General features: G+C 44.6%; 1 protein-coding gene across 1 annotated transcript; it reads left to right on the top strand.

Annotated features, from left to right (window-relative positions):
• Positions 1–1,344: 1,344 nt before the first annotated feature.
• On the top strand, positions 1,345–25,281 carry RIPK4 (receptor interacting serine/threonine kinase 4). The gene is made up of 8 exons (XM_067289768.1): positions 1,345–1,526; positions 10,416–10,707; positions 18,297–18,445; positions 19,238–19,287; positions 20,390–20,548; positions 21,516–21,622; positions 22,137–22,398; positions 23,019–25,281. The coding sequence occupies exons 1-8, from the start codon at positions 1,345–1,347 to the stop codon at positions 24,185–24,187; spliced, it is 2,370 nt and encodes a 789-aa protein (XP_067145869.1). The 3' UTR covers positions 24,188–25,281.

The raw sequence follows: 25,281 nt of genomic DNA on the forward strand, positions 1-25,281 counted from the left end.
CCATCTGTCTCCTAGAGCTGGGCAGGATGTGCAGATTAAGGGTTTCTCTGTCCTTTGCCAGAGGGGTGCTGCTCAGCTGGGGTTCCGAGAGCTGGCTCTGTCTGAAGGAAAAAGGAAAGAATGTAGTTATTGATGCTTCCCTCCCCTTTTGTTTAATAGCTTAATTGTTACAGCTCACCCAGTGTGTGGAGCGCTTGCCTTCAGCTCCATCGCTTTTGCCTGAGGAGGACAGACATGTTGTGCTCCAAGGAGGGCGCTGCGGTCGCCAGCCTTCAGGGTTGCTGTGGCACCAGGATCCCTGTTCTGTTTATGTGGAAGATGGGAGAGAAAAGAGGCTGTGTGAAGGAAGCCACTGGAGAGCTTCCCTGGGAGAAGGGAGAGCTGCCCTTGCTGTGTTATTTAATGTGTATTGTGTAAAGCAAGGATTGGGCCCCAAATCCTCCTCCGTCTCAGGGGAGATCCTAATCGCTAAGGAAAGCGTGTCTCTCTGGGACACTTTTCTGTGTTTTTACTGTGCCTCCTGGAGCAACCGGGCGGAGGAGGAGCACGCGTCCTGTGTGAAGTCCTCTAGGATGCTGTCCCTGGCTTGCCTGGGTACACTCCCAGCAAGTCCTCGCGTGGCTGCGGAGCAGGAGGATCCAGCGGCCGGGTACGGACCTGCCCGGGTCATGATTGCCCACCCTGCGTGTGCCCGGAGGAACTTGCTGCTCCCAGCACTTTGGGTTTCTTTTTCTTAGTAGCATTCAGTCTCGTCTCAGGCAAGACTCCCGCTGTTGCTAACCGTAGTTTGCTTCTGCAAAGGGTGAGGGCGGGTTTCACAGAAGTGTATGTTCACGCTTAAATGGGCAGTTTGTCAACCTATGGCTGGCGGTGTGTCAAAGTACACAAACGGCATTGTTGCCGGATTTAGGCACAAAGAAATACTTCGGCTCTTACCCCATGCTGATTAAACGCTATGCAGTCTATAAATATATATATATATATATATATAGTGCTGAGCTCAACCGAATCAAGCTCTCACTTAATAAGACCGATCCCCCCGGCACCGCACCCGCACCCATACCGCTACCCACAGCATCAGGCTGTGGGAGCCGCTTGGGCGCGGGGAGCCACGACCTGCCCGCCGCGGGGGGCAGCGCGGGGCCGGGCACCGGCACGGCACGGCACGGCACGGCACGGCTCGGCCGGGCGGCGGCCCAGGAAGTGTCGTCACGCCCCGCCCCGCCCCCGGGCGCGCCTGACTCACCTGGGCCGCGGCGGGCGGCGCGGCGGCGCTGCGCAGAGCCGAGCGGAGCGGAGCGGAGCCGGGGCGAGACGGGCGGGCGGGCGGGCGGCGGCGGCGGCATGGCGCGGGAGAGCGGCTCCCCCTGGGCCGTGGGGCTGCTGAGGGCCTTCGAGGAGGGCGAGTTCGGCAGCTGGGAGAAGATCGGCTCGGGCGGCTTCGGGCAGGTGTACAAAGTGCGCCACCTCCACTGGAAGACGTGGCTCGCCATCAAGTGCTCGCCCAGCCTCCATGTGGACGAGAAGTAAGGGCCGGGCCGGGCCGGGGGCCGGGGGCCGTCAGCGGCGGCGCCGGGAGCCGGCGGGTCCGGGCTCGGCGCGACCTCGGCGCGGGGGCGCGGGAAGCAGCGGCGAGGCGGCGGGCGCCCCTGCTGCCTCCGGGCTGTCCCGCTGCAGCTCTTACAGGTTTCTCCGGTGCGTGTCTCGGGCGTGTGGCAGCCGAAACGTAGCGCTTTCGCCTTCCCGAGTAGTCGAGGACGAGCGTATTGGCAGGCGCAGTGCAGAGCGGTGAAACTGAGCCGGTTAATATGAGGCGACTCGTCTGCCTCCGCTTTGGAGGGAGAACGTAAAGAACTCAGGGATTTTATTTTATTTTATTTTATTTTATTTTTCAATTTTTTTGGCTCAGCCTACAGAAGGCATGCAAATGTAGGTATTGTGCTTAAGAGCAGTTCAAATGCTTCTGAGGCCAAACTGGATTACAGTACTGTTTGCCCTGCCGGTATAACTTTATTTTTAATAAACAAAACAAGCGATATAGCCCAGAGTCACAGATCTTAGGAGTATGCTTGAAAAAGAACAAGCCAACCCAGCCCCACGCTAATGAGGCAGGAGTGCCGTAGCTGCAGCTTGTCTTGTAGCCCTGCTTACTGGCAGCAACATGCATGAAGTGTGACTAGACGCAGCAAAGACAGCCCCGCAATTAAATATTCCCGAGGCAAACGTGGCCTTTGTCACACTTAAGTGAAGCCCAGACCCACACCTTTAGTTATATTGTACATAATGGGGCCGGCCTCCCTCAAGAATGAACTATGTTGCTTAGCCGCTTGAAGCAGGTTGGAAGCAGCCACTGCTCCGCTGCGGCATAGGTTTTGCCTGCTGCCTCAGAGCCATTCGGGAAGGATTTTGCCCTGCCCTGGTTGTGCGTGTATCGGCTTGTGCAAAAGCGTTACGCCTGCTGCAGCTCTGGATATCATTGAAGGCAGTCCTGAGGAGGAAGCGCACAGGGAGCGAAAATGCAGGATGGGGTCCGGGGGTTCCTCAGGCCTGCAGTGTCCCACCTTTGCCATGGGGAAAGTGAGCCCTTTATCTCACGTTTGCAGTCACCCTTTCATGCTGAGACTCCGGTGTGGCAGATGGGGGTGGTGAGCGGTGAGGCGAGTCCGGCTGTGATGGGGAGCGGTTGGTGCGCTCCGCAGCCCCGGGCTGTGCTGTCTTTCAGGACCAGGTGCTGAAAGGAAACTTGCTAGGAGAGATGTTTTCTGGCTTCAGTTCAGGGCCAGTGTTTCTCCCTGCCGCCTGTCCTGAACATATCCTCACTGGGTAGTCTTGTGTGGAGCTGTATTTCCTGTTGCAGGTAAAGATACTGCATGGTGAGAACCTCTTCCAGCTTGTCTCCCTCTGCAACTAGCCGTGGCCCACAGTGGAGACAGGACAGTCAGCTACGCTGTGCCGCGTGGTCTGCGTGTGATGTGGGCCTATCGTGGGGGGGTCTGCCCTTTCCTAGGAGAGGAAGGTCATCAGAAGCATCTATAGAAGCAGCCATCCATTTCAGAGGATGGTAGCAATCTCCCTGCAGGTCAGCGTCTGTGTGGAGGGAAGTGAATGTGGCCAGGTCGTGTTCGTGGAGCTCTTCCAGTTCCACCTGGATCTCTGGGGACTCTGCCAACTCACGAGCTGATTCTGCAATGCATTTTTGGTGTGGGATGTGGAATGATTTGGTCACAAAAGGTTTCCCTTGTTGCAGTTCCTGCAAGAGGAGGAGATAAGTTGGTCCTATGACTGAAAATGGTTATAAGCCTGTCCTCTACAAGATTACTAGGGTAGGGGAGCTTCTTGCCCATTACCTGAATTGCTGGCTTTGCTGTAGGCATGGTTGATGTAACAGAGCAGGTGAGATGGAATGTTCCCTCTTTAAAAGAGGAGAGGGAGAGTTTGATACGTACACAGGGTGACTGGGCTGTCTGTGAACAAAATGGAGAAGATGTCAAAGTTGTAGAGGGTGTTTTGGGTTAACTTGCAAGCCCTCCTAACCTTCTTAAAGCTTCAAAGTCGATTTCAGACTTGATGATTATTGAGGCCTATCCAAAAACTATTGTAGTGACCTAATTTTTCAGTTAAAATGAAGATGCCTCTTAAAAATAAGCCAGAACATTTACTACACTTTTCATTTGCAGAATATGTTTAGAAATGATATTTTTTCCCCAAAAGTAGACATTGTGCCTCAAAGCTGATATAAATCAAATTTAAGGTATAAATTCATATTGGACAAATATTAAAAAATAGATCCCATTCACATACTTGATCCTCTGCTGCTTCTATTTTTCTTGGAAGTTTGCAGAAAATGTACCCAAAAGTTAATTTTTAGTCTGAGGCAAATGTTGGGCAGAGAGGAACCTCAGGACATTCAATAAAGGGAAGTGCAGAGTCCTGCACCTAGGGAGAAATAACCCCATGCACCAGTACAGGCTGCGGGCCAACAAGCTCGAAGCACCTCTGCAGAGAAGGACCTGGGAGTCTGGTGGACAAGATAACATGGGCCAGCAATGTGCTCCTTTGGCAAAGAAGGCCAATGGTATCTTGGGCTGTATTAGGAAGAACATTGTCAGCAGCTCAAGGGAGGTGATCATTCCCCTCTACTCAGCCTTGGTGAGGCCACATCTGGAGTACTGCGTCCAGTTCTGGGCTCCCCAGTACAAGAGAAACATGGAACTACTGGAGCGAGTCCAGCGAAGGGCTACCAAGATGATTAGGGGACTGGAGCATCTCTCTTATGAGGAAAGGCTGAGAGAGCTGGGCCTGTTCAGCCTGGAGAAGGGAAGGCTGAGAGGGGATCTTATCAATGTGTATAAATATCTGAAGGGAGGGTGTAAAGAGGATGGGGCGAGCCTCTTCTCAGTGGTGCCCAGCAACAGGACGAGAGGCAGTGGGCACAAGCTGAAACACAGGAAGCACCATCTGAACATGAGGAAAAACTTGTTTACTGTGAAGGTGGCTGAGCACTGGAGCAGGTTGCCCACAGAGGCTGTGGAGTCTCCATCCTTGGAGCTCTTCAAAAGCCATCTGGACAGGGTCCTGTGCAATGTGCTCTAGGTGACCCTGCTTGAGTGGGGGCAGGGGTTGGATTAGGTCACTAAAGGTCTCTTCCAACCTCAACCATTCTGTGATTCTGTTATGCTGCCATGTGTTGTAACATGACCAATTAAGTTTGAGAGCTGCTATGAAATCTCTGTATTAATATTCAACATGCAATTGAGTACCACTTGTCTTTCAATGGTTACAAGATGTGCAAATATTAGAGGGATCCTATGATCATGAAGATGTTCAGTAAACAAAACTGGCTTGAGAGTTTGGGAACTTTGAAGACATGGGGCTCCTGCAGCTTGCAGCTAGTTTTGACAGTCCAATCATTGAAATGTTTGTTTGTCGTTTTACTGCAGCTTTGGGGTTTCATATGCTTCAGGATGTTATTTGAATACCATTGCTTATATTAAAAGTTGGGTGTTGGGGGTCCTTGGCCTTTTGAAAAGGCTTATTTCTGCAAAATAAAAAAAAGCTGAATTTATACATGCTTCCCCTTTGATTCTTAGGATGCTCTACCAATTCCCTTTTGGTAGTTTGTAACGCTGCCAAAAAAAAAAAAGGGGGGGGGGGCTGGAGGGAGACTTTTCATCTGAAACTTTTCTATATAAGAAAGTTGTGCTATTCCAATGTGGGGGAGCCACACAAAATACAGCACTCTCTCTACAGTTCACAGGTTGTCTGAGCTGGCCTAGCCATATATCTAGGTCGTCTAGCTGTATAACTACCCTGTGTAATAAAATCATTAATCCAGGAGATTACCTGGACTAGCCATTTGTTGGAACTCCCTAAAGCAGCAGACTTGGAAGAATTATCACTGGTATCAGAAACACTGACTGAATAACACAGAATTGTTTTGATTTGTTTGGTACCACATTAAAATCCTGTTTGTAGTGGTTTGGAGGTGGCAGTGCTTTGTAGTTTCTCTTACCGTGTTTTTGCAGACCGTAAGAGATTTGGAATAGCTCCCTTGGTAAGGTGTCCTCAAGGAGGAGGAAAAAAGAAAAAAAAAAAAAAAAAGCACAGCCAGAAGTATTTTTACCTTTAAATCCAAGTCCTCTTAGATTACTGAGCCAAATTCCATTTCTAGCACCTTATTTGCTCCCACTTTCTGTCCCCTGAGAATGCAGGGGATGTTCACTATAAGCCTGAAGAAAAGAGTGTGTGAGCCAGCAGGGCAGAGAAGGCTAGCCTCCAGGACTTGCGGTGGAGCAAGCAAACTTTTTTTTCTTTAGCCCTGTTGACTGGAATGGAAGTCTGATCTGGAAAAAAGAGTGGCAAGCTCTGAGAGAGCAATTTGGAAGTCATTGTGGGTTTCTTATGGCTGAACATAACAAGCACATATGTACATATGAACATGTACAGACTATAACGACCATGAGTGATGTAATGGTTCCCAAAGAGGGCTCTTGACAAGAGGCATTAGTAATTGGGGTGACTACAACATATGGGGGAGGATAGGTATGCCATCTTGATTTGAGGAGGAAAAAAATCCCCCAAACCTTGCATGTACATCCTTCTGCAGGACCTGAACTAGTAGGATTTAGAAATCTCTTGCTGTTAGCAAATGCTGCATTTATGTAGGTAGGTGACAAAGGTGAATGAATGTCCTCTCTGTCAGGCTCTGGATGTGTAGGTAGAACTTAATACTCACCTTGCGCCCCTTAAAGAGTAGGGGAGAGCCTAACTGTCCTGGTGAACCTGTAATCCTGTCATACCAGGGCTGTGATTACCTTGCTGCAGAGATCTGTTAGCAGGTCAGGGATCTGCGTTAACCTGAAAGAAGAGATCTTTTTTCCCCATATTTTGGCCCCAAACACATTCTGTCCTGACAGCACAGTGTTTTTTCTGTCTTGTTCATGTTCTTCTCTGAGGAGCAGTAGTGTAAAAATCCACATTAAAGCTGTGAACTGCTCAGTAGAGGTCATAGTATGTGCTTAACTCTCTGCTCTGGTGCACGTGAAAAGGGTTCGTGACAAAACACAGGAGTGTCCTGCTTTTACGGACGTCTCCATCACCAGTAGTCTAGTGTTTCTCTCTAGAGAGCAGTGTGGGAGGAGCTGTGCCAAACTGGATCTCTCCTGGGCTGAGGGAAGTCTGGCTGCTCTGCTTCTGAAGATGGTTCAAGGAAATCGCTCCTTTAGTACTTACCAGATTTTTTTGAGTTTCCCTGGAATAGTTTTTAACTCTTCTGTTTCAGACTCCATGGAGGGTATGTATGTGTGTTTGGGGACGAGAATGTAAAACTGCAAGGACTACCTTGTCAGTTTAAAGTTGTGGATATCTGCAGACAGCATGGTCTTCAGGGCATAAAAGCTGGATACGTGCAAATGTAGACGCAGTCATAATTCCTGCTGTTCTTGTAGCAAGGCTTGTGGTGTGAGAGTCAGGCCCTGGTCCCTTGGGAGTGAGGTGATGAGCAGGCATAAGTCCCTTGTCTCTCCAGGAGAAGCCAAAGAATGAAGCAACATCAGTTGGGTTAGAGAGTCTGACTTCAAGCAGAAGCAGGCAGATGTGTCAGGGATGTCAAAGGTCCCACATGTTAATTTATGTAATCTTTCTAGTTGCTTTTAAAATGACTGACTGGTTATATTGTCTTCCCTCTGTGGCAATCTGTTTGGCATTGAACCCAGTGCTAGGTCTCTTTCTCCTGCCCTCTAATGCTCTTATGCATTGGACGGGGGAAGAGGATGCATCCCTAGGTCTACATGAGCTCAGTTGTCTTGTATGCGGGCTTTTTTTTTTTTTTTTTTAGTAGTATAATGTTAGGATATAGTACTGGAGGAGAAGGGGAAATGAAGCCAAACTGCTTGGAGAAGATAATTCTGACTCTTTAATCATGTAGATATTAAACAAAAAACTGTATTATAACTGCAAATGAACAGAGGCTAGTCCTACACTTCTTGACTGAAAAATCTCAGAATTCAACTTCATAAGGATCTTTTTCTTCCTTTGGTGCTTTTGAAAGTATTCCTTGGTGATAGTGTGGAATAATTTCTAAACATTATGAGTAACTGAGCAGTGTAAGAAAGACATACTTTGATCTGTTAAAACTTAACTTCAATGATATCTACAGCATCCTTTGTTGTAGCATTAGCACTTGCATATTGAGACGATAGGCACATTGAGAGCACCTAAGATTGCGCTGAGTGCCAGTCCTACCTTGCACTAGTAAAAAGGAAAGGTAAAAGACCTTTCATCTTTGTCTGATGGAGAAGATCTTGGTTTAAAGTGTTGTTTGTATTAATAGAATTGATGTAAATGCACTTCAGGACATGGCTAAGTTGTATTTTTGGCTCTCTTTTCCCCCTTTCCCCCCCCCCCAACCAAAGGTGAGGGGACCTGTGTTTGAAAATTGTCAGGGTTACTTATACCCTGCCACAGTGGCTCTATTGGATCACTAACTGCTTAGATTTTGAGTACTCTGGATGTGGAAAGATGCTCAAGGTGGTAATTGTTGCGTGTGTGTTTGGAGCTTTTTTGTTTGTTTTTGTCAGGCAAATGAGAAAAAGGGCTCTTGTCTGCTAGTTCAGTGAATAAATTGAGTAATAGAAGAGCCTGGTCCAAGCTGGAAAGGAGTTTTTTGTTTTGTTATAATTGGAAATTCTCCCTTCACTAGGGAAAATGCCCCATTTTGAGCAGGAGAGCTCTCTGATTTTGTGATGCCTTCTAAGGCCTTCGTTAGCCCAGGAACTCCAGCCCTGGGAGTCTAGTGGTTCTGCTTATGTTTAAGTTGTTGATGGGTTATTGCTTTGCCTTGGAGGGCTCAGACAGGTATTTTACATCTCTGACTCCAGAGCTCAGCCTGCTGAAGCCTGATGAATTATGCTGGCTATGCATGTGGCTCGGGGGCAAGGAGTTGGTTGTGTTATTCATAGGCGCTCCCTTCCAGCATGCCAAAGAGCAAACTGGGTACTTGTCTACAAAGGCAATTATTTCACAAGAAAGTTGCTGTAGGGAGCAGCAGGAGCCAACACAGTTAATAGAGAGGAAAGAGCTCTCTTATCTTCTTCCCCCTGCCAATATTTTGTATTACCCTCTTAAATAATTTTTCAGCCTTATCTTGCCTCTGAAATAGCTTTGTTTCTTCATGCTAGGTTAGATTCACTTCTAACACTAATGTTAATTGTACCACATTGCTGCAGACTACTAGAGCTAGTCAGGCTTTCTAGTAGAAAATGCAGTAGACTGCATTTTTTTTTAACCTTGACTGGGCTAATTTCCCACAAAAGGCGAAGCAGAACGCTTTCCTGCCTCTTGCTGAGAGCAGAAGGAAAAAAAGTTTGATTCAACTGATAGCTTTGCCACAGCACTGTAACAGGTGAGAACGCCCCTGGTGGGAACTGGCGTCATTTGGTTAGTTGGTGGCGCATGTCACAAACTGTGATCAGTTCAGGACCTGGCCCCAAGTGTTTTCCAGAGCTTTTGGGGACTGGCTGATGGGATGGGCAAGAGTCTACCAGGACTGTAGAAGGCTTCCTTAGTTTTAAGCATAGGAGCATCTTTCTTTTGACCTGTTGTTGTAACTGGTGTGGAAGTGCTTACTAAACTTTAAATACAAACCTCCAAAGTATGCCAGGAGAGCTGGTCTTTTATAAAACTGGCAAGGGGGTGTCAAAGCAGTACTTTAAAAGAAAAAGTAGACCTTTCTGTTTACTAGGGGTCTGTGTTCAAACTTTGTCCTGTTACTTTGGGTGCTGTTCTCTATTAGTTTCCACTCCTCAGGTGTGTTACAAGAGCTGTCATGTAATAAGAGAGTCTCTGTGTCAGGAGTATTATATACTGACCTCCCTATGTCCTGTTTTGTTAGTTGTTGGATGGAGACGACTGTGCTGTATCAGTACCTGTGACCCAAAACTGCCCTGTGTACTGCCTGTCATCATTAATAATGTATCTGAACCTTTTTTCACCTGTCATGTGTGTCTCTTCTTTGAGGGTGCAGAAGCAGAGTTGGCCTAGGAAGGAGACAATTGTTTCATGTTTTGAACTTGGCTCCAAACAGATACTCCTGGACTGTTGCAGCAGGAAGGCAGTGCTTAAAGTGCAGAAAGAGGACATTGCAATTAAGGGTCTTGACCTGGGAGGCTGCATCTTGGGCTGACTAATGCTTGGCACTTTGCAGGGTCAGACTCGAAGTGACCTGTAAACAACCCGCGAATGCTCAGTCCATGTGCCAGTTCTGGATGTGTTACATAACCTAAAATTGTAGGCTGGGGATTTTCAACGTTAGCTAGAGCTGAGTGAACATAATACTGAAATTATCAAATCTGGATTTTGAGGAAAGGGAGGCTTTTGCTGTGTCCATCTAATTACAGTGGAAAACTTTCTCTCCTAAATAACGAGTCCAGGGGATTCTTGTCCCACCTCCTGGGCCTATGCATAGGTAGCCTGTGTCAGCAGGGCAGCTGAAGCAATGCTGTCCATGTTCACTTCTGATTAATGCAGTCTTATGACTCACAAAAAGCTAATGACTTTAGCCCAAGGAGTTACGGCAGTGGTAAGTCTGGCCATTACATGCATCGTGCTTGTTCTTAACAGAACAGCATAAACATCAAAGTGGAGAGATGGGCTTTACACTAGGGGTATTTGCACTGTTGAAGTGTCCAACTTACCTGTGGTTCAGCAGCTCTGAGCTGCCTATCATTAGAAGCATAAAACAGAGGTAGTAAATGCGAAAGTATTCCTGGGATATAGGCTGGAGATGTAGTGTGGTTCAGCCAAGTGATGATCGTGAAATTTGTTTTTCAGTTTCATAGAAAATGAAACATTTGGTGCATGTTTGGGGAGGAGGAAACAGCTACTCCATCATTTGCCATATGTTCTCTTTTATTCAGGGAGCGTATGGAGCTATTGGAGGAAGCCAGGAAGATGGAAATGGCAAAGTTTCGCTATATCCTTCCCGTTTATGGCATCTGTAAAGAGCCAGTTGGCTTGGTCATGGAGTACATGGAAACAGGATCTCTGGAAAAGCTCCTGGCTTCTGAACCGCTGCCTTGGGAATTGCGCTTCCGAATCATCCATGAGACAGCGGTGGGGATGAACTTCCTGCACTGTATGTCCCCTCCGCTGCTCCACCTGGACCTCAAGCCTGCAAACATCCTGCTCGATGCCCACTACCATGTCAAGGTATGTCTCAGGCACTCTGTGCCAAGCACCCATTTCTGGTACTGTATATACCTGTGTGGCTCCTGCCAAGCTCAAAGGCCTGAGAGAAACCAGAAACATTACTTCTGAGTTGGAAAAATCCTTCCCCCTGCCCCAATCCCTCCAATCCTAACACTTTCCTAATTGATTTATGCACCATTTTGATACATAAAAAGAGTGGGGAGCTCATGAGAACTCGTCTGAAATTTCAGGAGGGTGGTAGTGTAGCAAACTCTGGCTTTGAGGCCTCATAGGTTCTATTTTAAATTTCCTTGCTGTAGTGTCATGAAACAGGTGACAACAGGAGAGAAAAGCAGTGTGAACCTCTAAATCATCTATGCCACTTCTACAGCTCGCACTGGCAACCTTGTTCTATGTCTTCCTGCTTTGTGCCCTGTATTAAATGCCCAAATCTAGTTTACAGCTGGAGTCCAGGGAAGCAGAGCCTTGCCAGAAGCAAGTTATTTTCTCCTTTTATTCGCTAAGAGCATATACAATGAAAAAGTATTTCTGTCCTGACTGCTTATGCCTACCACAGATCAGTCAAGGAATTTTTTATGGCTATATCAGCATCAAATTCTTTTCATTATCAGTTTCCAGAGCAAGCTAGAAAATTTAATGGCGTTTTCTTGTGAGATTCTATTTTGACAGCAGGGCTAAGGAGATTGTGCTTGCTTTCTGATCCTTCCTATTGAAGAGGAGAGGGACTGAAATCTATCTTTTCCCCCCCAAGTGTTTTCAAATCGGTGGCCAAACTCTTAACCTTCGAACTGTAGGATTAATCATGTTGCCAGCTGCTATAACTCAGCACAAGCAGTCATCGATTTTTATCAGTGTCATCATATGTTTGCTCTCTGTTTTCCTGTCCCCTTCAAACTGGCCAAATGGCTTTGATCTTGCTGTACCATTCTAAAAATAGTTTTCTGAAAAGGAAAATGCCCCTACAGATGTTATGATGTTGCTAAAGAAGTCAGGCCTGAGACGAAGTCTTAGCTTTTTCACTAGGCCTTTTTGGTGGTTTATTTCTAGGAGGATTTTCTTCCAGAGATATGAGGCAACTGTTGGCAGCCCGCAGTGCTATTACCAGAACATCATCAAGGTCTGAGCTGTTAAAAGTGTATTCTCATACATTGCTGCTTAGAGGCCATTGCTAAATATTTATTTACCTGAAGTTCGTGCTTGCTTGCATAACTTCTTAAATTCCTAATTTTTGACTCATCACAAGCCAAGATATGGAGGCTGTATTTTTCTCACTTTTTCAGGAGATTGAAATGCTGCCTAATATTCTGACTACTGTGCAGCCTATATCTGGATGATGATGTAAGATAAGGAGGCAAAGTACGAGATGTAAAAATGACTCTCTGGTGAGGTCATTGTTGACATCGAATATAGTTACTATGTGCTCTGTGTATGAAACACATGATGATCTTCAGACTTTCTCCATTAAGTTCAGAAAAGAATGGTCTAATCCAAACGACTTTTCAGCCAACAGTTTTCTAGATGCAGGCATCTTGGAAACCCCTCCAAGCAGGGACGCAGACATATGAACCTACGTGCAAACTAAAAGAGGTGCATGTTCTGTGAGGAGCCTTCACTTTAAAAATGTGGCCCCAAACCTTCTTTTTGTATGATGTGAAACTTGTAATTAAATTTTAGATCCTGCAGCTTGACTTCTTGCTGGAAGGCTAATGAAGCTGGTGATTGAAGTGTTTTTACTTTTAAAATGTTAGTGTTAATTTAGTAGGTGACCTGTCCCTAATAGAATCCTAAAGTGAGTGAAGAGATGTTGCAGACTGTGAAAGAAGAGTTTGGAGGTAGAGAGGATTTTTATAAACTGTTTGCCCTTGAGCCAGGAAACAGTCTTCCAGTGGAGTGCATTAGAAATGCTTCTGTGCCCTATTGCTAGTTAAATGGAAACACGCCCTTCTTCTTTTACAAGCACAACACTTACTTTAAAACCCCAAGTGAGGATGATGACTAACGCAGTGGTGTTGTACAGAACTTATCATCAAGTGGGTGCCTCCATATCATAAAGCTTCCTCCTGTGTATTACATAAGAGTTTGTGCTGACTTTTGTTATTGGGAGGATAATTAAGGGCATGGGGTTAACCAGAGCAGGGACATAGATAGCTGTGTATTAATTTTTTTTCAAAGGCATGTTAGGGGGTTCCTTGGCTGTTTTAACTATACATATATATATATATATATATATGTGTGTGTGTGTATAGTTGTGTGTGTGTGTGTGTGTGTGTGTATATATATATGTGTGTGTGTGTAACTTCTATTTAAGATAAGGCTTTGTTGCTTCTTGTAGGATGTATGCATATGTGCCTGCTCCTCTACGAGTGGTGGGCCTCAGTGTTGAAAGGAGCCTTAGCTGGGAGCTCCCCCCTCTTCGTGTCCTGGTCCATCTCAGCTGCCTTAAGCTGTGTGGTTTCCTTTGGTTGGATTATTCCATACCCGGGCAGCTTTGCTAGCCGGGATCAGGCTCCCCCCCCCCCCCCCCAATTATTTTCAACTTCTTGCTTCCATTTGTATTCACAAGGTCCTCCCTGCGCTTCTCGCTAGCGTTTCATATATGCAGCCTTCAAATACTTCTGGGCTGTTTAATACCTAGCTTTTGCTTAACTGGACCATGTCAAGTGAGCTCTTCTTGTTCAGCCCTCCCGTCCTCTATCCAAGTTGCGGATCTCTCCCCTGAGCTCCCTGTGCTGTGGCAATCGCTTGCGGGGAGCTGGTGCTGGGGAGGCAACGCTGCCTTCCAGCGCTGCCCTCACAGGCTCTTAGTTTGCTAATTCCCTGCTCTGATGTGATCTCTCTCCAGGGCTCTCAGTGGGTGGATACAGCCCCACATGCAGCGATCTCTCTATCCTAGCTTGTTGCCAGCTACCGTGCCCACATACTCTCTGTGTTTCTACATTGCAGGTTTCTTATCTTCAATATCTCATGTTTGAGTGCTACCTTTTGTTCAGATTTCTAAAATGAAGTCAGCCTGCCACTTAATACCTTTGGGGAAAAGCGTTTTTATAGGTTCTTGTCTCTCTTACTATCCTGCCTGGTATCTGCAGCTCCTCCTTTTGTCATATAATTGGTAGGATTTGCAAGTATATATTTTTCATCTCCCAGATTTTGCTTTATAGATCTTGAATAGGATGAGCTGGTCTCAGCTGTGCACTGCTTTCAGCTCACCATGGTTGCTTTTTTACCCTGCTGTTCCAGTTCAAAGCAGTGTGAAGTTTAATGCTGTGTTCTGCTGTGCTGGAGATCTTACTAAACATGGATAGGTTGTCTCTGTGGTGTTCACCTTCATTTAGTTTTGCCAAAGAACTGCAAAATTTCCAGAGTTTGGAATAAGAAGACTAGTCAGCCTGAAAATCCACGTTTCCCAGAAAATTTCTTAATGTGCTGTAGGTCACAGTAATACCCAGAGGCGAGGCTGATAAAGAGAGGTTAAGTCTCTTTTTATTAGAGTAGCTGAGGTAGTTAACACAGCCACGCTTTCATCAGCTGCAAACGCTCCCTTGTTATTAGAAATGAGAACTGAGCTTGTTGTTTTGTGTCCCTTCTCCCCGTTTCCCACCCCTCCTGTTCACAGTTTCCGCGTAGGGCTGTTGTTACACGGCTCTTTAACCCTAAGCAACAAAGCTGCTTTTCACCTCGATCAATTCTCTAGTGGTGGCACAGAGGAGAGAACAAGACTGTCCCTGTTACAGTAGTGCAGATCTATGCTGGATTACAGTGGATGTTTGATTGTGGCCTCGGTCTCTGCCCCTTCTGAAAAGAGCATTATAAACATTACAGTAGGACCTGAAACAGGTTTTTGAGGAGTTAATGTTTCAGAGTAGGTTAGAAAAGGACGAAAATACAGGCTGCTTCAGAAAACATTGTTTTTGTAACTAACCGAAGTGCGATCATAAACACCAAAGTGAAGATACCTGTTGGAAGCACAGGGACTAGGCGTGTCTTCACTTGAAATCAAGGGAATTATTTTTTTTTCCCTAATTTCTAGTACCTCAAATCAATAACCCATGGAAGTCTTCTAAAACTTTCTGGCACTTCCAAAAGAAAGGATATAGATAAATGTGGTGGCATTCTCAGTATCTGAGTGTGCAGAGACTTTGGACGGAGACAAACACTGGATATGCCTGCCCGCAGAGATTAAAAATTAATCTGACTGCTTTATGTTACCTGTTTGATGAAGCAAACCTTTTGGTGAACCTGATCCCTGACTCCAGTGCAGTGGACTTTTGAGTCTTGTTTGCAGAAAAATAACATGCAGGATTAGAAGCTAAATGCACACTTTAGGATGGTCTATCAAGATCCATCAGTGAAAGTACTGTGCAAACAGTATTTTTGTTTCCGGAAGCTAGATCCCTACACTGTTTGGAAATAGCTGACTTTACTACTCACTGTAGTTACAAAGAAAAAAAAAATTGTTTTCTCTACAAAAGCTCCAGAAAATAACTTGACAAGCCCAAACATCTAGAGCTTTGCAGGTGAGGGTTTTTTACAAACTTAAATGGAAACATCTATAAGTGACAGAAACAGAAATGCTTGTGCACAGCATTATCCATTATATGAAAAAAAATATATATGGAAAATCATCTTCAAATTTTGGTATCTCGCCATAAGTGTTGCTGTGATGTGTGCAGGAAAACATGTATAGCTCTCTTCCCCCATTGCTACTCACGTGTTTCTCCTCGTTCAGACCTTTAAAAAGCAGAGCCTGCGTGAGCTGTCTGAACATGAACAATCCCACTGTCTGTGTGGGCTTTGGCCAATGTTTCTTCTCTTCTTCCTACCTCTTCACCACGTGTTTTGCATGAAGCAGTCTGTCGCCTCCATGTCTCCTCTGAACTGTGCTGATATTAGGTATGCTTTTGAAGCCTGACGGGATCCATCTGAAGTAACTAGAATTAGGAGTAAGATTACGGCTCCTGTCTGATAGCGGTGGAGGACAGATACTCAGTTGGGCTGCCAGGGCTGCCCCATAGGTTTGCTGCTAGCAGGGGCATCAAGGAAGAAGAGGCCGTGCTACCCACATACAGGCGCTCCGTGTTCACTATGTTTACCGGCCTCGTGTGCCTAGCAGATCTAGGTACATGACAAGCAATTTAAAGGCAAAACAGATCAGTTAAATGGCTGTGTTTCCACCCACTGCACAATTCCCACTGATGTTAAGAGAAACTGCATGACTAATAACCCGTGTAGTGTGGAAAATTTACCCTAAAGGAACTAATGAAACCCACAAAAGCTGTCTTCAGAACCTTATTCTTTTGTTGCAGTTTGAAAGATGCAGTACTTCTTTAATTTCCAGTGTTTTCTGTAGTTTTTGATACGGTTGAAGCTCAGCTCTGCAGATGAATTTCCTTTTAATCTATATAAAACCTAACCCTTCGCCCAGGGTAGGAGCAGGTTCACAAAGCTAGAGTTCTTGCTAGCCCAGTGAGGGAGGGAGCCCTGTACCTTGGCTGTTTCTTTGGCTTTTAGGTTCAGCATGAGATCTTTTAAATCTAGCGTGTTTAGCCTTGTGCGCCCAAAACACTCACGCAACACAGCTGGTGGCTGTTTTTCTCAACACAGGAGTGTCACTGAACGTGCTCTTTGTATTTCATCTTTTTGCTTAACTTACACGGTAGGAAACCTGATGTTGTTTAGTCAAGGAGGAAGGTGTATTGCTTTAATTATGCCCGCATGCCATATGGGTTTCTTCAGACGTATATAATTCTCTACTTTGCGTTAATCAAAGGATAGTCATGCTCTGCCAAGTCAGATCTGCTCAGACTTGAAACAGTTGGATCATTTATTAACCTGACACGAAGGGATTGTGCGATGTTGGGGTTGCGCTTTTGTTTCTCCTCAGGAGCACTGAGTGCCCAAAACTCCTGCAGCATTTACTGGGGCAATCAGTTCGGCCCTTTGCAGGGTGGTTGACTTGCAAACAGGGGTCTCTTGCCTGCTTGAAGCTTTCCTGGACTCCAGTGTTTAGCTCACTGAAGAGGTTAGCAATCCCTCTCCAAGAGTGTAACCCGACAGGCAGGAGAAACTACCCCTCCAAATGCTTTGGGAGAGGAAGGGCTCCTGGACTGCCTTGCTTTGTTTTCCTCAAGTCATTCCCACGTTACCCTGCAGATCTGAGATATAGACGAACAACAGGCTGCATATACCCGTGGGCTGGGATACAGGACTTCTGCAGTTCCTAAGCTGGCCTCCTTTTAGCTCCCTGTTCCCGGGGGAAGTTCCTCCCGAAGCTGTGTGGGTGCTTTGTTTGTTTTATGACAAAGGGAGATTTCTGGCGTGGATGAGCGAGGGCTGCGTAGTCTGCCTGTTCTCCCAGAGACTGAAGGTGGTTGCAGTTTTCTCCCTTTACAATGACTGATGCATGTTACAGCTAGCTTTGTGGTATCTTTAGAAGCTTCTGAAAGCGTAAAGTTGGAGCCTATTTCAAAAAAAAAAAAAAACAAAAAAACACAACAACCACCTTTTTTTTAATTATGCCGTGTTGTTTTGAGGGAGAACTTTCTCAAAGGAGAAGCTGTGGAGATCAAAAGGGTGCCAGGGGAATGAGTCATCGAAAAACCTATGCATTTATTAGATAAAAAGAATGTTTAAACCTGTTTTGGAGGGCTGGGGGGGGGCACGAAATCTTGTCTATTTATCTAGCATATAGACAAAAATCAGTGTACTGAGTGGTCCAAAAAGGCTTGACTTGTCTTGAAAATTCCACTTAGCATAATAGACATTTTTGACCAGTGGGAAATAAGTAGCACAAAGGAAATTCCTTGCCTATCTGTTTGCTTGATGATTGGTATGCCTTTGAGAGCAAATGAATGCATATTTGTTTGACACTTCAAATTAAAGTGGAGGTGTGTTTTTCTTTTTATAAACTTGCTGTCACTTGTTTTGTTCATTTCAGCTGTGTTCACTGCGTCACTGCACCAACTTGCTATATCTGCTAGGTGCCAAAAAGAATTCCCTGCCTTTTTTTTCTTTTTTTCTTTTTCTTTTTTTTCCCTCTTCCACTTTGTGCCTCTGGTGCTGGTTTAGTCCTTGCTGGCATAGTCAGTGTAACACAGCAATATCTAAAAGAGCAGTTCCCTTGGGCTCGCTGGGAAAGTCACAGTCTGGAAACAGGCGCTCAGACCTCTGATAAAACTTCACACACAACGTGGTGTTTTGTAGGGAAAGAGGGGTGGGGGGGCCAATAATTGCATGAACTTACAGTTTGCACTAGCTAAATTTGACTAGTCTTAAATTACAGTAAATTGTCCAACTGTTTATTGTGTTTGTCATATAATGGGCTAACAAGCTGCTGCTTGCAAAAACTGCTTGTGTGTGTGTTGTTGTTGTTGTTGTCTTTTTAACTTAACTGTAAAGAAAAGCCTACCATAGTTCAATGCTTCCAGAGCTGTTTTTTTTCTTAGCTTGATATTTCTGAATGGTAGTTCACTGTATTTTATTGGATCTTTCTGTTACATCTGTCATTCATTACCCCACAAAAGTTTTTGTTAACTCCCCTGAAGTCTAATGGTGGCGTGCACTTTTCTACCCTCCCCCTCTTTCTTTTGCAGATTTCTGACTTTGGACTTGCAAAGTGCAATGGCTTGTCCCATTCCCATGACCTTAGCATGGATGGCTTGTGTGGCACGATTGCATACCTTCCTCCAGAACGCATTAAAGAAAAAAACAGGTGTTTTGACACCAAACATGATGTGTACAGGTCAGTTAACTGTAGGAATACCTAAAAGCACTTTAAATAATACTGTAAAATAAGCCTTCTTTTTTCTGATTATAAAACTTAATTGAGCACCAAACCCCCAAATCCTGTTTGAACCTCGTCTTGCAAAGGCTCGTGTTTGCTTTGCTTTATGCAAAGTCTTTGCAGGATAGAGGCCTTTTAACAAACTGCAGCTGATCCTGCGGTCTTGGGCATTACGGAAATAATTCCAGGTAACATTTATTTATTAGGAACTGGCATGAGAAGCACTCTGCCCACCTCTAATTTCCCCATCAAAAGGTACGCTCTGACCTACTTGGAAAGTTGAGTCTGTGACAAAATGCTTAGCAATCTTTAGTGGGTTTCATCACTAGGTCTTTGGTTTTCTTTTCATGGTGAGGTTATTAGGAAAAGGAAATCATAGCTGTAAATTGCAAGATATGTGCTAAATGGAATATACATTTTTTTATGATCATCTTGCAGTGCAAAATTCTAACATCCGCAATAGTTCTCTGCTGCACTCTGATTTTGTTAGTGCTGTTTTAAAGCAGTCAGTAAATGTAACCAAGAAGCCAGCAGTCTGCAGCTAGTCCTCATGTTCACTGCTTCAGGTTCCTCCCTGAAAAAACTAGGCTTTCATGTCATGATTCTTGGCTGCATCTTGCTGTGTGTGTTTGTCAGCTAAATTAGATGAAGAAATGAAAGGCAAGGACAGACAGCTAATGAAAATAAATTACATTTCTATGAGAATTTTTTTTAAGCTTTCTGGGAATAAATTTTTTTTTTTTTTGGTAGCTTTTCCATTGTGATTTGGGGAGTTCTTACACAGAAAAAGCCGTTTGCAGGTAAGCCTGACTTATGTGGGTTGTGTCAGAACTTTTTTGCTTTCTCCCTTTGATAAGCACGCTTCCCTCCTCACCAGCCTGAGATTACAAGCTGATATGTCTGATGCATTTCTTCCAAATTTCTGGTGTCTTGTACAATGGGCACTTGTAAGTGCTCAAATTTCAAGTCAAATTTTAAGTCCTCCTCTGTCCTACACTGTGAAAGCAGAATCTGCATTGTCACAGGGTGCCCCAGTCTGCACCTCTTTTTCCTTTTGCCGGAGTTTGCTGTACAGATCCAGATTAGTGTGTGGCCTGCTCAGACTTCTCACAGATGTTTGGGGCCTGCAAGGAACAGTGCAGAGCAAAGCCACCTGGCAGGCAACTGTACTACCTTCAGAAACAGCTACTCTATAGAGAGGTTCTGTAGTGTGTAGACTGTGGGTAGAGATTTGTTTATTTAAAAAAAAAAAAAAAAAAAAAACTGTCTGTGAGAATAAGCCTTGTTCTACCCCACAGTAAATGTACCAGTCTACAGGCAGTTATTTATTCTTTATGACTATTTTCCTATGTATAGCAAACATGTTTGGGCAGGTTACAGTCTACTATTCTTTTTTCTCCAAGTGAGAGATCCCATTTAGCTCAATGCTTGACTTCAGAGTCAAGAGCTGCAGTACTGCACTGTTTGCTCTGTGTTCTTTCTTTACCTTTATGAAAAAGTTAGGTACCTGGTCTACATAAAATCTATAGTCCAATTTTCTTACAGCAGATACGAAAATCTAGAGAGAGGTTAGCAGAGAACTTTTTTTTTTTAGTTTTTTTTTGTTTTTTTTTCCCCTTTCTCCTTTGACTCAGCCTCTTTTATGAGTAGAAAAAGAGCACAGTCACTCACTGACAGTGATTTTTAACTGATATACTGGAAGTAAATGCTACTGAATTGCTGAATACATTGTGGAAGAATAAGACTTAATTTCTCCTTTTCCCTCATTGATAGAAGAAAGTATTCTGAATCTGGAAAACACATGAAAACCAAGTTTCAATCTATTACACTGTTATGCTCTTAGAAAAGACAGAAATCCTTTCTTTTGCTGGGAGTTCTTCATTGTGTGCTTTTACTTTACAGAGGAAAACAACATTTTACATATTATGGTAAAAGTAGTTAAAGGGCACCGCCCAGAGCTACCTGCTGTTTCCAAATCCAGGCCTCATTCATGTAATAACTTGATCAAACTGATGCAAAAATGTTGGCAAGATGATCCTGGTGAACGGCCAACATTTCAAGGTAAGATTTCCTCCTAACCTTCCTGCCCATTTCTTCTATGAGTCACGTTATTGCTCAGGGACTCTGTTAATCCTTGGGGTAAATGCTGTGAACCTTTGTGACAGAGTAGATAGAGCGCGTTGTGCGGTGGAGACAATGATACAGGCCACTCATTCATTTGCAGAGGAAGGGATTATCTGGGGACAAGTCTGACCATGACAGTGTTATGTAAACACGTTAGGAGTAAGACCTGTGCTGAACCAGTTGATCTGTTTAGCCAGTACCTTGGGGGAGATAGTTTAGGTTCATTTCTGATTGTGTGTATCAGGGTATATGCCAGGCCTGGATTTGGTGTGTTTTTTGCCATATCAAAGCATTAAAGGCTCTGGCTCCTGAAATGTACTGTTGTGTGCCAAGAAACTGAATTTTCTTAAGACAATTCTTCTTGTTGTTTTTCTGGCAGTAAAAAAAGGCAACCGTAGTCAAAGGTTTCAGCTCACCCTGAGCACTTGTGTTACAAATGCAAAATTGCATCCTTCTGCAAATGCAGAAAAATGTAGTAATTATTACCTCCAAATATCTTCATTTTAGCATTAACTAGTGAGCTTTGCCTCTTTCCTCCCACCCTCCTCTTTCTGCCCAAAGTATGGGGACTGAAAGATCACATCTTTCTAAAATATATATATCTGAGTCTGCAAAACAGCTACCAGCAGGCTGGTTCCCATTTCACAACCTTTCAGTGTAGCCAATATGTAATTGATGCTACATGTGAAACTGGTGTGAGCGTGAAAATGAGCTGTTCAGTTTGTCGTATGCACTCTGTTTTCAGTTACATACTTGCACCTAGTGATGTGGTGCTAGATGGGGTGGTGAAAACTTTCACCCACAATATCTCAAAGCTTTTAAGCTCTAATGATAGAGAAAGGCAGCAGGGCATCTCAGAGAAGTCTGCTATTAAAAACAAATACTTATCTGTCTTTCTTCAAAGAAATCACTTCAGAAACAGAGGCCCTTTGTGAAAAACCAGAAGATGAAACCAAAGAAGTGCTGTCTCAGGACGTGGACACCAAGAGTTCCCCAGAGCAGCAGTCTGAGGTATTTTCTCTTTCCGCCTCCTGTTATAGCACACTAGGTTTGTGCAAGGAACAGGGTCTTCTGTGACCTGTAACTTCCCAAACAACCTTCTCTTTGATGCTTTTGGGCAGCTGCTTGCCTGGTAGAAGTGGGGCTTGCTGAAGGACTGGAATGCAAATGTGACTGACCAGGTCAGGAAAGCTGCCGAGCAGGACTGAGCTCAAGTGGCTCCTCAGACTGTTAAGGGAGAACAGGACAGTTAGGAAGTGAAGGTTGGGACTACGTGGGTGTGACTGATCTTAAAAATTGCTATAGACAAAAGAACCATGTGGCTTTAGCAGCTGCATGGAGTACTGATGAAAGCTTCTCTCCTGCATCTGAAAATTTTCAGTGACCTTGTTTACTATGCTTCATTTAATAAGAACAATGCTTAAAGGTTACCTGCAAATTAATGAACTTAGGCTTCCTCTTGTACAGCCTCATGCTCTATTTTTCTTACTGAGCTTTCTAAAATGCTTGTGTGCTTCTCTTGAAGGGAATGGCTGCACTATCCCAGCCAAAACAGGAGCCTGTTGCAGCATCAGTTAAGGATTACAGTCTTTCAGAATTGTTGTCCCAGCTGGATTCGGGGATTTCTCAGACTATGGAAGGCCCTGAGGATCTCAGCCGCAGCTCTTCCGAGTCCAAGCTTGCGTCCAGTGACAATAAGCGGCTTTCAGGAGTTTCATCTGTAGATTCAGCTTTTTCATCTAGAGGCTCCCTTTCCCTTTCCTTTGAAAGGGAGACTTCAGGGAATGGTAAGTGTGTGTGTTTTTGTTTTGTTCCCCCCCCCTTTTTTTTGCTAGTTGTTTGGGCTGGGGCATAGTGGTCCATAGGCTGGAGAGCAGTCGTATTAAAAATAGCATTCTGGAAATCACTGTTAGCCTTGCTTTCTCTTGCTGTCAGCACTCTGAATTTGTTTACCAGAGGTAGTTATTTAAAGAAAATGAATGAGGTGGTTCCCAAACATGGTCTAATGAGAAATAATAAATCTCATTTACTTCTGAAAACAAATGACCTTAATTCCCATCAAAGCAATTGCAGAATCAGTCATATAAAGGTTGGTGGATAGGAGATCATCTAGTCCAGCTTCTTGCTTGGAGTGGGACTATAGCCAACACCAGGTCAGGTCAACTGAGCTTGTGGCTTTGCTTCAGTTAAACTGAGCCCAAGTTTGAGCACCTATTTTGAGAAGACTCAAGCTACTTTGTCAGCAGCTCCCATGAATGCTTGTAATAAGTCACCCCCAACATCCCCCCTCCCCCTCTTTCAGTTCAGTACTGCAAAGAACAGGCATCAGAAGCCACCAGCTGTGCTACTTGGGGGCAAATAAGGTTCTGCAGGTGTCAGAATTGTGATGGTGTCTTCTTCCATCTAGATATTGGAACTACAGACATACAGAAGAGGAAGCTAACGGAGGCCATTTTATCTGGAGACACCAGCAAGCTGATGAAGATCCTCCAGCCTCAAGATGTTGATATCGTTTTAGATGGGAACTCCAGTCTCTTGCACTTGGCTGTTGAAGCTGGTCAAGAAGAATGTGTCAAATGGCTCCTCCTGTACAATGCTAACCCTAACCTCACCAACAACAAAGGATCCACCCCTCTTCACATAGCCATTGAGAAGAAAGTGAAAAGCATTGTGGAGCTCATTATGGCAAGGAAAATTAATGTTAATGCCAAAGATGAGGATCAGTGGACTGCTCTTCACTTTGCTGCCCAAAATGGGGATGAGTTCAGCACCAAAATGCTGCTTGATAAGAATGCATCCTTAAATGAGGTAGATTTTGAAGGCAGAGCCCCCATCCACATAGCCTGTCAGTACGGCCAAGAGAATATTGTGCGGATCCTGCTGAGAAGAGGCGTTAATGTGGATATCAAAGGAAAGGGTGACTGGGTACCACTGCACTATGCTGCCTGGCAAGGTCATCTTCCCATCGTAAAGCTTCTGGCCAAACAGCCAGGTGCAAATGTGAATGTGCAGACCATGGATGGGAGGACCTCCCTGCACCTGGCTGCTCAGCGAGGACACTATCGAGTCGCTCGCCTTCTCATAGACCTGGAGTCAGACGTCAACATACAGAATGTGCTCTCGCAGACTGCTCTCCACATAGCTGCCGAAACTGGCCATACAAGCACATCGAGGCTGCTGCTTAAACACGGTGCAGACATTGAGGCAGCAACAGCAGAAGGATGTACTGCTCTGCACCTGGCATCTCGCAGTGGCCATTTAGCAACAACAAAGTTGCTGATAGATGGAAAGGCCAATGTTTTAGCCAGAGGCCCTTTAAACAGGACAGCATTACATCTTGCTGCAGAAAACGGGCACTCTGAAGTAGCAGAGGAACTTGTCAGTTCTGGAAACATCAATGTTTCTGACAATGAAGGGTTGACAGCTCTTCATCTGGCTGCAAGAGGAGGGCACACAAAAACAGTTGAGGTTCTTCTGAAGCATGGGGCGCTGCAAAGACCCACATTTCAGTCCCCGCTACAGCTCGCTCAGCAGAGCAGTAAAAGCTCAGTTACTGTGTTGTTAAGTGAGACCTAAGCAAAAAGTACAGAACTTGCTACCTTCCTACCTGCTGCAAGAAGGCTGCTGGAGCTTGACTCATGGGGGCTTTCTCCAGCTGTGCAGTGGCCCACTCATCAGCAGTGTCAGCAAATGGACTGAGGTGCAGTCAGCGAGAAGCCACTTGTGTTTGAGTGTGAGTGAGAGCGCACATGGACTAAGGCTAAATGTAAGGCTAAGAGCTGGAGTCTGCCACACTGGTCTGAATTGGTTATTCTGAGTGTCTGCCCTGTTTGTATAATGAGTGTCTGCCCTGTCTGTATAATGATACTCCCTTCCTAAGGATGATGTAAGAGTACAACTAGTGTCTTTTTTTTTTCTTTTTTTTTTTTTGGACATGTCATGCAAACTTAAAAACTAGCATTCTGCCTTCTCATTTTCTTCAGAAAGAGGATGGAGTGGATTTCTGGTTTATTATAGTGATTTATATTTTAAGCTTAAAGCCTCCATGGTAGGATAAACAGAACACAAATCTACTTGAAAAGAATGCAAGAGATGAGGAAAGGGCTATTTAAGATATACTTAACCCTGAAGGCTGAATAAATTTCAGTGTCAGAAGGCACTCCTCTGTTTAATGGAGAAATATGGTTTACAGACTTCAGTGTACTCAAAATGGTTGAGCAGAACTATCATTAGCAAGTGCTTTCAATATCTGCACCAGGGAAAGATTCAAAAAATAGCTTAGTACAAGCTCAGCACTGATACATTCACATGCAGTATCATCTTGTTTATACTCTAAGATCAGTAAGTTGAATTAGGTGCTTAGTGGTTTATTGTATAAAAAGACCCCTCCAAACCAGAATTCATACTGGATTGTAAGTGGATGGTATATTCTAACACCATTATAGCTATTTGCAAAACATTATTTGGAGGGGTGTGTTAGAAAACTAAACCAACCATGCCATAGTACGTGTCCAAAGAGAATCAACTGTGTGATGACTAGATTGATATACTGTGTATATAGTATTTCTATCAGTTGTATGCTTTTTTCTTTTCTACTGAAGAAAATAGATTGCTTAGAGTGGGTATGTTTTAATACACCTTTTAATTTTGCTCTTTTCAAAGTTCAAATG

The sequence above is a fragment of the Apteryx mantelli genome, chromosome 1 (assembly GCF_036417845.1).
Source record: "Apteryx mantelli isolate bAptMan1 chromosome 1, bAptMan1.hap1, whole genome shotgun sequence".
Classification (NCBI taxonomy): domain Eukaryota; kingdom Metazoa; phylum Chordata; class Aves; order Apterygiformes; family Apterygidae; genus Apteryx; species Apteryx mantelli.

Excerpts from the sequence above, each read along its gene's own strand:
- RIPK4 (XM_067289768.1), top strand. The coding sequence starts at position 1,345 with ATGGCGCGGGAGAGCGGCTCCCCCTGGGCCGTGGGGCTGCTGAGGGCC. Across the intron at positions 21,623-22,136 it reads CCCCAGAGCAGCAGTCTGAG|GGAATGGCTGCACTATCCCA; the intron begins GTATTTTCTCTT and ends CTTCTCTTGAAG. Across the intron at positions 22,399-23,018 it reads AAGGGAGACTTCAGGGAATG|ATATTGGAACTACAGACATA; the intron begins GTAAGTGTGTGT and ends TCTTCCATCTAG.